The 13,065-nt window shown below is 34.4% G+C and overlaps 1 protein-coding gene across 1 annotated transcript in view; it reads right to left on the bottom strand.

Moving 5' to 3' along the window:
• Window positions 1-207: 207 nt before the first annotated feature.
• ARFGAP3 (ADP ribosylation factor GTPase activating protein 3) overlaps window positions 208-13,065 on the bottom strand; it is a 37,001-nt gene continuing 24,143 nt past the window's right edge. Inside the window, exons 11-16 of the mRNA XM_062592180.1 lie at window positions 12,397-12,519; window positions 8,528-8,665; window positions 7,281-7,404; window positions 6,171-6,261; window positions 1,935-2,056; window positions 208-1,283 (exon numbers count right to left, since the gene is read on the bottom strand). Of these exons, the coding sequence (XP_062448164.1) occupies window positions 1,266-1,283; window positions 1,935-2,056; window positions 6,171-6,261; window positions 7,281-7,404; window positions 8,528-8,665; window positions 12,397-12,519 (616 nt within the window). The 3' untranslated portion in view covers window positions 208-1,265. The remainder of the gene's footprint in view (window positions 1,284-1,934; window positions 2,057-6,170; window positions 6,262-7,280; window positions 7,405-8,527; window positions 8,666-12,396; window positions 12,520-13,065) is intronic.

The raw sequence follows: 13,065 nt of genomic DNA on the forward strand, positions 1-13,065 counted from the left end.
ACACTAAATTAACTGTATTTTAAAGACAGCATTTCAATATGGTAGTTTATTTTCCTACCCACCATGTTTTTTTTTTTTTTAATCACTATAGCAACTTAATAAGAAAGCTAGCTTCACTGATTGATGATCACTGTACGGACAGAATACAAATGACTGTATTTAGAAAGCTAGAGACTGGCGTCTTGCACATAAAAATTTAATTAAAAATCAGTTTATAACAATTGTTTTTATTAGATATCAGTTTACAAATTTGAATTAAGAAATAAAGTTACAGAACAAAGTTAGCTGAAGTTCATTTTTGCTTCTGGGTTTTCAGGGTCACAATTTTTTTTTTTATACAAGATGTCATCAACAATAAGTCCTAGACTGTCTAAAACACAGTCTCACTATATTTCCTCTTTCAGTATTTCATAGTTCATCAAAAAACTAAGATTGTTCTAAAAATTCTTAACAAACACTTAATTACTCTGTTAGGCCCTTTATATTTTTTTTTCATTTTGTACACAATATAGATTGTTTAAATGCACTTAAGGATTCTATATTGCAATCTTTTATAATGTTCAAAATTAGGAATAAATAGATTGTTCCCATGACAAAATTAAATCCATTATTTAATATACCAGGTGTCTTGTTTCCTCTGTACTTCACATCTAAGCATAACATTTTGTAGCAGGAATATTATCTTAAAGCAGTATTTCTCCATCATTTTAATGCATATCAATTTATGAACCACAAGAGCTTCTACTTCCTGATAAGCACAGGTTTAACTCAATTCTATATTTTGCTACAGTCCACTAAATACCATCTCAGCACAAGCTTAAATTAAATTTTCTTCTCCACAGCTCATAAGACAAACAAGTTATATCTGTCAACTAAGGATTCAACTGCACAGAGGATTCTGTCAGAAAGTCTGATTTCAGTGTACACATCCATCTTTCTTTCTCCTCCCTGTCTCAGAGCCAACAACAACAATAAAATAGGACTTCCAACATATAACATTAAGGCCACTAACGGAAATGCAACACTGTAAAGGGAAAGAAAAAAGCATATATGATTTAACAAGTTACTACAAGATTTCTGCACTTTTAAGAGGAAATAGCATTAAAAAGAGGCTGAGCCAGAAAGCTGCATGAGAAAACAAATATTCTGGAACAATTAAAAGCATCTACAAGTCTTAAGGCAACCTTCATCTGAATCAGCATTGTGATTCCTGGTGTATCTGAAGAGAAATTCTTCTTAGTGTACATAGGTTGATATGCAAGAGGCTATGAACCATATCGATCCTAGAGAAGGAGGAGGGAAAAAAAAAAAAAAAAAAAAAAAGACAGTTATATCTATGTTTACCATTGAAAGAAATTAGCTTTACCTACTTTTGTAAAAGAAATAGTAGTTTAATTCTTAAAGCCTCTGAGAAAATTGTCTCTGGTTTCTAAAGAACTAGAGTTTATAATTAAACTCCAAACTAATTAGCCCTGTTTTCAGAAACATTCCAACAGCTCCCACTGAACTCATATAGGAAACAAACTCATTGTAGCATGCCTTACACTACAGAGAACGGGATGCCTTACTTTTGTGCACAAAAACAGATTTAGCAGGTTACTGTCAAGTCAAATCAACTGACAATAAAAGTGTTCAACTATTACTATTTTAATAATAAGGTAACAGTAAATAACTTCGACAATGGAATTTGCGTTCCTATTTTAAGGGAAAAAGAATTTTCTAAGGGAGAAGACCACGAAACTGAGGAAGCTGAGCCATCAGCTACAGAATTATTTTTAAAGAGATAAACACCTATTGTCTATCACGAGAAGCTTACAAAGCTTACAAATTCCCTCTTTTCTCCCTAGATACGATCCAACAGCAGGATTCATGATACTAAATCCCTACAAGATGATTTTAACTGATATTTATTCTATCATAATATTTTCACTAACCTGTATAGATGTCATGACTCCATTAGCAAGTACAGAAAGCTTTCCAGCCACTGATTTTACTCCTTGTTTAAACTGAGCCATATCAGGGGCTGAAGGCAAGACATTTGTAATATTGTAGCTTCCTAAAGGGGGAAAACAAACACACAATGGGAAGAAAACAGAATTTTGTATTAAATGCAGCCTTCCCCCCAGCCCCGAAGTATTATATATTATGAGGAACACTGAAGTACATCATTACAAAACCTATCACATATAAAACTTCAAATTCCTTAAATGCACCTTACTTTTAAATTTTTAATTTGCTCATATTTGCACCCAGCCTATCATCTTGTACACTCTGAATTACTAGCTGAGCAATTAGTGTTTGCATAATACACAATTTATTCTGCAATTCTGACCAGATGCCATGCTATTGGTCTTGTACTCTAAACAGTTGTATAGCCATTGTAATTGTTATTACAGAATTATCACATTTCATTTTAAAGATGAATGCTTTTCAGTAGCGGCTAAAGTGAATTTTCTTTGTGCACACGCATAGGTATACTTGCTGTATATACACACATATTTTGCATTACTGTACCTGAAATTTGGAAAATTCTATGGGAATTATAGTTAAGGTCATTCACATACTAAATTTTAAAATTCCAAAACAAAGCTGGTATTTCACCCTTCCTCAAAGCCCACATAAAGAAGTTTTAACAGTAATTGTTAGCTCTACTCATTGTAAGTACAGACCTAAAGATAAGAGAAACCAAAGATGTTTCAAAATTAATTGTATGATAAATACTAACATGCTAACATAACTAGATTACAATCACCCACTCATTAGCATGAAAGAATTCTTGGCATGCCTTAATACTGCAAAGTATTTGCAAATATTCTAAGTACTCGATACGGTAAACACAGTCAAAGACACAAATGGTAGGAAAACAGCATTACAGAACTATGATCTTGGGTGTAACTGGGGTTACTGCAAGGCGGCATACCAAGAACAGACTAAGAGTTAGCCATTCCTACACACCGCTTTTTGCAAAATGAGAAACTGCAAACTGCAGCCCCAGTCCAATCACATGCGCAGCTGATGGTCAAAGACCGGTCACGTACACAGCTGAGAACTGCGTGCCCTCGCCACACTGCGCTCAAGCCCACCCAGCCGCAGACACCACAGTCTGCAGAATGGTAATGCCTTCTCACAGCTGCCCCTTGCAGAACACTTCTATGTACCGTAATAGCCCAGCACGACCCTCCAAAAGTACAGCTGACTTCTGCCCCCTCCGTTTTGTTTTGTTCTCCTTCCCTCCCCTCGCATGGGATATGTAGCTTGCAGCCCCTCTTTTTATGGAAAATTAAAGGTGACTTTTTTAATAGGCTGAGAAGGCATCACTGTGCCTAAGCTTATTTATTTAAGCCAAATGTCTGGTTCACAGTGAAGGATGCATGGTCATATTCGGTAAGCTTGCAGTTCTACTCTTTAAAGCCTTCTAGTAGTTGTTCCTATAATGCATGGGCCTATTCGTCTACATGTTATTTAGCAAAATGAGCATTACCATATCGATTCAAAAATTCACTATCACTGAGAGACAACCCTATTTCTGAATAGTAATTTTGACTTTCTTAGCATCTGTTCCATTTAACAAGTTCTTCTGCATTTTTTTTTAATTAAAGCCAGAAAAAGAGGAAACAAAAACCCTAGCTATAAATAATCTGAGCAAAGCTCTAATCAGTTCTCAACCAAAATAGTTTTCCTCGTGTTCTTCTAGTTACATATGCTTGTCTGGAAAAAATCTTGTAAATGACATTGCAAAACAATTCTTTCCTTTGTAATTTCTTTCAAACTTAGCCTCTGTGAGTTAGCCATCTAACACATCCCTCTTTTCATAAGCAATAGGTCTGAAATCATGCTGAGTAAAAGGTTTTTTTTGTAGCCCCCATGGTTCCTCTTTTTGGCAAAAAGATCCTACAGCATTCTGTATAAAAGCAAGCATCCTGAAAGCGTTTTATCCTAAAACTTCAACAGCACTAATGAGAATAACTTGAGTTTCAGAGGACATTTTATTCTGGCAAAGACCTCATAATTACAGAAGTATTTTTGTTGCCTGCTTCTAGTCCCCTGATTTTTTTAATTCTTATTTTATGGAATTGATGGTAGCCTTGACATTAATCTTACATGACAAGCTATCAAGTGTAAGAAAATTCGTCAAAGCAGGGTCATTGTCCAAAAACTGACTTGGGGCAGGGGAGCAGAAAGGAATATCAACTGAACATAGTGTAAATTTAAAAATACTTAATTCCTAGTGTATTTTTCCTCACTACTATTTTAGCACAATACAAACCAGAAAATTTAGTATAATCAGTTTAGTCTTCGTAATGTAACTTTAAATTTACTGTAGAACTATATAACATGATTGCCAGTCACAGTAATTAACCAATCTAGAAATTTAGGAAGACTTTTTCATTCCACTATTAGGAATTATTTGTATTCCACATGCCTAAGAACTTTTCCAAGTGGTCAACCGACTGCATGTGCAAAATTTGCATACACATATGTAAAAACTACATAATTACCAGCAGCTACTCTTGTTCAGGATATGGTGAGAATTCCAACACATGCATATATATCTGCATATGTACATAAAAGCAGTACTTTTTTATATATTTGAATATTCTTTTCTTTTAATATATTTGTACACACACACTACAGAATCCTCATACATCATATTCTGAGTAAGAATATTTACAGCCTAGTTTGATATGACACCACATAGTTGAAGTTCTAGCTGAGTTTTAACCAGTTAAACAAAATCTAAAACACTTTAAGAGAATATGACTTGCCCTATCTTCAATTTATATTTACTTGTTCCTAATTCATTCTCTTACTCATTAGTGTGTAAAAATCCCACATATTACACAAATTGAAGGGAAAGTATACTTAATTCTGTATAAAATCATTTATATGCTAAAGAAAAAAAAAAGGACAAAAATACTACACTCTATAGTATTTGTTATCATTATGCCATAGATTACGGAAAGCCTTAGATGTTACAAAGAAACAGTATTTCTTCCCTTACTCTTACACAAACCTTTTCTAAGTATGATATCATGTTACAAATATTCAACCGGTTAAGCTCAGTTTTAGCAATTCATTTTTTATGCCTCATCCCTTCCTTTCCCTTCTTCCTTTTCTTTTCTTTTTTTTCCCCCAGTTTGACTAAAAAACCCAACTTAGATAACTGGTAAAATATATATATATATTTCTCTACCAGTCAGTATACTTGCATCAAAATTCACATTCGGGGGATAGAAACTGAAAAACTGCATGTTTTTTTTCCTCCAACTTTTCCAAAGTAAAATCATATGCTGGGTACTGTTCGCTTTTCCAGCCTATTTATATAATTACTCACAGATTCCGAGCTGTTCAAGAAGTTCATTTTTTTTTCCATTTCTTCACCAGTTACAGAATGAAATCCAATAAAATGTTCCAGTATTTCTTTCTTTTTCAATTTGACATTATTGTACCACCCAAAATGGTTGTTAGGTATACAACAGATGAGGTTTTCAACAGCCTAAGCAGCTAAATTTCAGCAAATCTATTCCTCGCTTTTTAAGAATCCTTCTTCCACTCTATTTTGGTAAGTATAGCCACCAACATAAGGTGTTTCAACAGATCTTTTAAACATAGACTGACCAGTTACAGAATTTTCTTAATAATTTGGCAAGACCAGTGTTAGAAGCAGATAACCTGATGAAAGGGTATAACATGTAACAGATTACATGTTATAGATTACATATGAATTTCAAGGCTGCTAACATTTTATTGATTTTTTGCTTTAGTATCATTATTACAGCTACTTTTACATACACAAAATTCTAAACTTCAGGTAACTTAAAAAAAACCCTAAATGATAGACTGACTGTAAGTGTAAACCATTTTTATCAAGAAACTGTATATTTTGTTATAAAAACCACATGAGGTCTATCAAGTAGATCTGCAACCTTATAGTTATTCATATGCAGCAAATACATCACATAATCAGTTCAAAATGTTATGCTACTTGAACTTTAAAAAAATAGCTTTCTAAAAAATAACAATTACACCTGTCATACTTATTTGAATTATTAGCAGTATTACTGCTTTTTGCACTTTGCATGCTTCTTGCAAAAAAATGCGACAGAAGCAGAGACTCAGTACCAGAGTACATGCCATGGCATGCTACAGTTTGCATCTCTGTTCAATACCTGCTGGCTGTTTTTTCTGATCTTCAAACAAGTCAGCTGAACTTATAGAGGAGCTTCCGGAAAGTCTTTCTAGTCGAGCCCTAGCTTCATACTAGGATAGAATTGAGAAGAAAAATTATCTTAATAGTATACTCCCATCCTTTGGGTTCACATCAGGTAGTTCAATAATGAGGTTACAGAACATACAAATCCAGCTGAAGATGACAATTTCAAAAGCTGTTACCTTCTAATAGTTTTCACATGACTTACAGAGTACAAGTGTGCTATTGTGCTATCTCAACTCATTTCCAAGTTGTTCAAAGAGTGACATTTACCATTACAACACTCAATCAGTAGCCTATTTACTGTTATCTCCCCTAAAAAATTGAAATTACTGATTAGGCAGAGGAGAATGAACTATGCAGCCACTAAAAAAAACAAATAAAAACAAACAAACAAAACCCCCAAAAAACAACAACAACAGAAATGCATTGGTTGGGTGGGATAAGAAAAAATGCACTGCAGTTAGCATCATATTAACCATTCTGATCTCATGATGCTTTTAATAGAACTTCTCGCGAGTTCCTTGGGAACAGTAACACATTGCTCATACTCTTTACATTACTGATTAGATTGTTAAAAATTATTCTTCATCTCAAAAATTCACAGTATTAATCTGGTTTTGATTCTTATGCTGGTCCAATTACATGTAATTTGTTGAATAAGAGGAGACAGTTGCTTGTTTAATAGCTTACTACAATCTGTTAATGTACTTACTAGACACTATTTTAAAACAAAGTAAGCATGCATCCACCCAACCTCAGGCTGATTCTTTTATAAATAATCATTTCTGTATCATAGTTACCACGTCTATAGGAGAACAATTACTATGGAGTTAAAGTCCTACTTACAGATGCAACTCCTTAAAAGGAAATAAACTATCAGAGTTACCAGAGACGTCTAAATTTCTGTCAAATAAATGTTTAAAATCTGAAAACTTCTCCTTACCAAATTTACTCTGATTTTACCCATTTTAATTGCTCATTGCCTATTCTTTATATCTCAAATGCCGTGTCCTATAGCCAAAAAAATATGAGCATTCAAAATTATCTACCACTGTCTTCTACTTACATCTGCATGATCTTGCCTTCCAAAATACATGTCTGATGAAATTGCTTTTACATTGCCAAATTTTTTTTGTGCCTCATCTGTGCTTAAAGATGGCTCATATTCAGGCTTACGACGAGATGCAGGCCTGAAATTAAAATAAACTACATTAGCAAGGGTAACTGTGATTTATGTCACAGCACATGCAATAAACCAAACAAGAGGCAATATTATCTTCTCTTTGTGAAGCTTAAAATTATAATTTTTTAAAAAATGTAAAAATTAGTGTGATAACATGACAAAGAAATTCAAGTAGCTTTCACTGACATTTCATTTGCTGCTTTATCAAGTTAGAGAAAGTTTTATAGGATGCAAGCCCAAATTATGTCAACAAGGACAGATTACTTCTACGCAGAAGAAAAAAGAAAAAGAGAACCCCATCATCAGCAAAATTCATGTTTAACCCTAACAGTTTAAAGAGGCTTACCATCCCTTGAATTGTCATTACCTTCCATTTCAGCAAACATACACATTCAAACCCAAATAAGTCACAAATAGACATTAAACTATGGACATTAATGCATATTTTATGGATATGCAACATTGGTTCAGTCTTCAGGAAACAATAGAATATGCTTGTGTAAATAATAAATAATAACAAATGCACACACTCCATGGTGCAGAGAAATGAAAAATAAAATTTTGTCTTTAGAAGTAGAAAACACTAGTCAAACAAAGGTCCAGATTCTTAAATTGTTCCCTTGATAACAAAGATAAAACAAAGTTGTCAGAGAAGAAACACCAAACTTTTACCACGCAATAAATATATTAATAAATAGACTTGTTGCTCAAAAATATCCTCTGCATCTTAATCCTGAGAGTTGAGTACCCCACAACTGCCTTCATTTGGCAACTTGGATCTGCTTGGTTCATTAGGCAATAAATAGAGCACGCAAAGCGGGTATCTTCTCAGAACATTCAAATGATTGAAGGTCTCTCCATATCTTGTTTTGCCTACTTTTTTTTTTTTGATGACATACTTTGGAAATTACCTCCACTGCATATAACACTGAGCAAAAATATACAGTGCCTAAAATGTAAATAACTAAACAAAAGAAATTCAGCCTTGAAGTCCCTTGACTGCTGATCAGAGTAATGATCAAATTCTTCCCCACTTATACCCCAAAAATCCCACTATTAGGACCAGACACAAATCACATTAAGAAGCTTGAGCTCTCTGTATAGAAGACAGTTATGTTTTCTTGGTATACCTGTCTGAATATCCTGAATTTTTTGATGTTAATATCACTTCAACATCTCTATTATTACTTTCTTTCTTCCAAAAAGAATCTGGATTGTCATCCCATTTAGAGAAATTGCTGCTCCTCAAGTCTGAAGAATCATAGTACCTAAAATAAAAGAAGAATTAAAAGCATTGAAGAAGTAATAATTACTTTATATTGTCAAATAAACTTTGCTTTTATAAGTGTTCATTTGCAAGTTTGTTTTCAGTTCATTAAGTAAGTATGCCCAAAAAAAAAAATCCAATTCAACTGTGCAAAACTTCTAATCTGCATTAGGAAATCTGAATTATTCATTCGCAACTATCACTGTGCTGAAAAGTTTGGCCTTTCTTTAGGCTGGATATAGTCATGAATACACAGTGGACTGCCTGAAAAGTCTCGCTCCACTGAGGAGAACAGAACTAAGTTCTCATTATTTCAAAGTACGCATCTTTTTTTTTTAGTGTCAAGTAAGGCACTGGGAAGAACATGGTCAAAACACCTGGCTAGGACTCTGAGAACACTTCAGAATGGACTCCGTGAGCAAGGATTTGGCATCATTTTCACTCTGCAAACATAAATACAGGGCAGTCTGCTTGTAAGGCTTGGTGCTGTTGACCCTCCATTCAAGGATATCAGCTATGAATAAATCCACAACTTTCAAGACACCTTGAATACTCCAGAAATCCAAGAGCACACCTAACCCATAGCCTCTGATGGTACTGGAGTTCCACATGGGGCCTAGGTTTCTAGCTAAGCAACTGCTATCACAATTCCACCAAAGTCAATACGCAAATTATGCAAGCAAAGAATCTGCTTGTATTTCACACAGCATAAACAAACGTGGTTCAGATCTGTAAGGAAAGCCTTTGCCTCTGGTTCTGTTTATTATGTTTCTGTACTACAAATACTAGTATTAAGTATTTCTGAGTTTTGTCGTATGTTTTATTAAAACAATGCTAAAGATCACATTTATTAAAAATCAGTTTATATTTTAGTAAGACAATTGTTTCTCTTGCACATCAAAATTGCAACGAACACATGGCTATTTATAAGAAAAAAAGTGTGTTCCGGTAGTACCTTATCTTGACCATTTCTCCTCCTTTGACAATCTAAATACATATGGATAACACTACAAAAAAAATGTAGTATTTTGATTAAAAAAAAAAAAAAAGCAGCCGAGGACAGAGAATTTCCTTTAGTGATTAAATAAACTGTCCTAAAGATTCAACATGATTAGGACAGACAGCACGATGATCAAAACAACAGGAGGCCAAGCACAATGTGATCGTTCAGCAGAAACGAGCGCAGGATATTAAACTTGGCATCTGTGCTCTGTGAAAAGCACCTTTTAAAAAACATTCTCTGTGTTTGTATTACAAATAGCCAGGATGCTGTTTTTGAAGTTTATGGGAGACACGAGAGCAGCAGCAGCAAGGTCTCCCATGACCACACACATAAAACAACAAGGACAAACTCGGGACAAACTCCTGTGACAATTCTCTCCTCTCCCTCAAGGGGCAAAGGGAAGGGTATTTAGCGCTCTGAGTGAGGGAGACTCACTGCAATGGAACTTTTGTCTTCACTATCTAACCCCACAGAGTGGATGTCAGTAGAAACAACGTTCCAAAATGCAAGGCAGCAACAATAGGCAGATTTTATACCCAGCAGATTCTTGAAGGCATATTTTCCTGCTGAAAAAAATGCTTTTAACACCTCCCTCTTCTGGATATAGGTAGAAAATACAAAGGAAAAGTCACAACTATAAATTGAAACAGGAAGGTAAAGCCACTGTTTGGGACACATTACTATACCAACTCACTCTACTACTGTTCCTGTGAGTTTAGGCTGTTTTCAGTGCAATACTACATGCAAAATAAATAAAAGGAAGACAGAAACTCCCAGGAAACAGCAGTACAGTACAAGGTAGTAGCTGCTCTCCCAGATTTCCTTATTCAGCTGTCCCCCTCCCCTACATCAGCTTAGAAATATGGCAAGGCTCTATATGCTTCCCTTCCACCAGGATACTACCTCTTCAGCCTGACTTCTCAATTTCTAAGTCCTGCGTTCACGGTGCCTGAGAGAAGAACAGTATATAGCCTGCAAGGAAACTATAATGTAGCGACATTGTTATTCTTGCCCATCTAATGCAGTAACAGCAATCTTTAAAAATCCCATATGGGTGTGTAATAATAAACACAGTACCTATGAAACAACCTGATCTCGTAAGTGCCAGCTAAACCACAGGGGAGAGGGGGAGGCCACAAGAGCTGATTTGAATAAGATGTTCTGTCACTTCCTGTGGTCTGTCTCTTCTCCTCAGTTCCACAACGTTGCAAAATACTTCCCCAATATTCACAAGTCATTTAATAAAAATTGTTATATTATTACAGCAAAAAAAAAAAAAAAAGAAAAGAAAAAAGAAAAATCAAATATAACAAAGAGACAAATGAAAATCCCAGGATTTTTAGAACCTTTAATCACATATCTAAATCTTGGGACATTTAGCTTTCTTGATGTAGTATGGGCTTCTGTTTTTTTTCCCTTCACATTTTACTCTTAATTTACAGATACCTATCATCGCTATAACATCCAGTATAATTATTTTGCCTTTGGCCATATATTAACGTGATACTAAAATTACTTTGCCTCTATTTCAAAGCCATAGCTTGGAAAAAAAAATACTGCCTTATAAACTTCACCAAGACCAAGAACATGACATTAGGCTTTCTTTAAAGAAAACGAGTTTGTATACAAAAATCCAACCAGGTTCTACTGTTGCCACAGCAGAAGAACAAGAGACAAGAACAGCTAGGTCATGATTTATCTTCTAATTATTGAACTAAAACACATTTTAAAAGCCTCTTCCATAATTCATAATTTGTGTGCTACTGAACTTATGAATAATTTGGGAGCAGTAAGAGTTGTGTTCACGGAACAAACAGGGAGGCATTGAAATGATACATATTTTATTTTACAAGAGTGCTGCCAGTTTACCTGGTACCATCTTTACATTTCTGCCACTACCGATTATGTTACAAAGCAACCACATTGATGCCTTTGTGTTTTTATTTGCCTATCTACAGGTAACTAGGTACAATCTTCCATGCTTTTTGGCAGCAGCACTTAATAAAAGCACCACCTGTTTCTACCCATCAGTCCAGAAACAGCTGTTTCATCATGATTAGTGCCTGTAGGATTAATCTTTTTTTGCTTCCCTTCCAACACTAGCATTTAATATGTATTGTATTTATGCTCTGACAAAAAAATACTTCAATTATTTTAAAGCTAATTATTTAAATTTTATGTTCAAATATTTAAAGTCTGCAAAGTAAAAATACTGGAGGCATGCAATACATCTGACACAATATATATCAGAAAGACACAACCTTTTGTATTTGTCATGTGTCTAGCTGAAAGACTGATGCACGCTGCGTTAAACATAGTAGAAGATGGTACCACAAGAAACAAAGAAAAACAAGTCATTCTGATGAAAAATTCACTGGATTCAGTATATGATAAATTAAAATTTTAATGTCAGCTGTCTTTGTAAATAACTAGAGACTAGACGCATATCAGATCTGAATAAGACAAAACCCATAAACATATAATGCAGATCACTTTCCCCTCAGACGAGATATTTTCAGAAGAAAATATCTCCTCTTCTTTCTAAATGCACTTACTATTGATATACAGTCAACTATTTGAAAACTCTTCTGATTTAAATAATGTTCCCTGTAAACATAATAGATACATAGACCTGTGCAATTGCCTTTTTTGATCTTATGTTTCAAAAATACTGTGTACTTATGAGGACATACTTCCACCCCAACTCAAACAAAAAGCAGATACATTACCTTGAACTAGAAGAAAAGTATGAGTCTTCTACATCATCAGAGTACTTTTTCTTTGGTTTTGCAGTTGTAGGTGTTTCCTGTTCTATTGTCTGCATATCTGAAACAACTGAATGGGAAATGCCGCTAGAGGACAAAGAAAATAATTATGTAAAGAGATGAAAAAATTCATACTCTTAAAAAAAAAAAAAAAAAAAGAAAAAAGAGAGAGAGACCCCAAATCTAGTTTCTGAGCTTGCTGATAACACCTAAGCTATGGAAACATTTACAAAGACAGACAGACCAAAAAAAAAAAAAAAAAAAATCTGGGAAAATCAGTTGCTGTTCTTTGAAGTAGTGGCAAGACTTTCAAACAGACTTCTGAGAACATTTCAGCAGTTGTAAAACATGGTAAAGTGATTTTTCAAACTCTTAGCTTGTAATAGATACACTATGCTTTGGTTTGTAGCATTCACTGAAAACATTCCTGCCATCCTCCTTATCATCAGCTAACTGGTTTAGAAACCCAAAACACATCCTACAATTTAAGTTAGTGCCTGTCTGGCAGGGTAAAACTTAAATCCATCAGAAGCAATCCTGCTCCTTCCCCCGACAAATACTAGATGTTTTGATGATACAGTTTCCATAACACACTTCAGTATTTTTTTTCCGTTTCCTATGTAAAATCAAGAG

Source organism: Rhea pennata, chromosome 1 (assembly GCF_028389875.1).
Source record: "Rhea pennata isolate bPtePen1 chromosome 1, bPtePen1.pri, whole genome shotgun sequence".
Taxonomy (NCBI): Eukaryota; Metazoa; Chordata; class Aves; order Rheiformes; family Rheidae; genus Rhea; species Rhea pennata.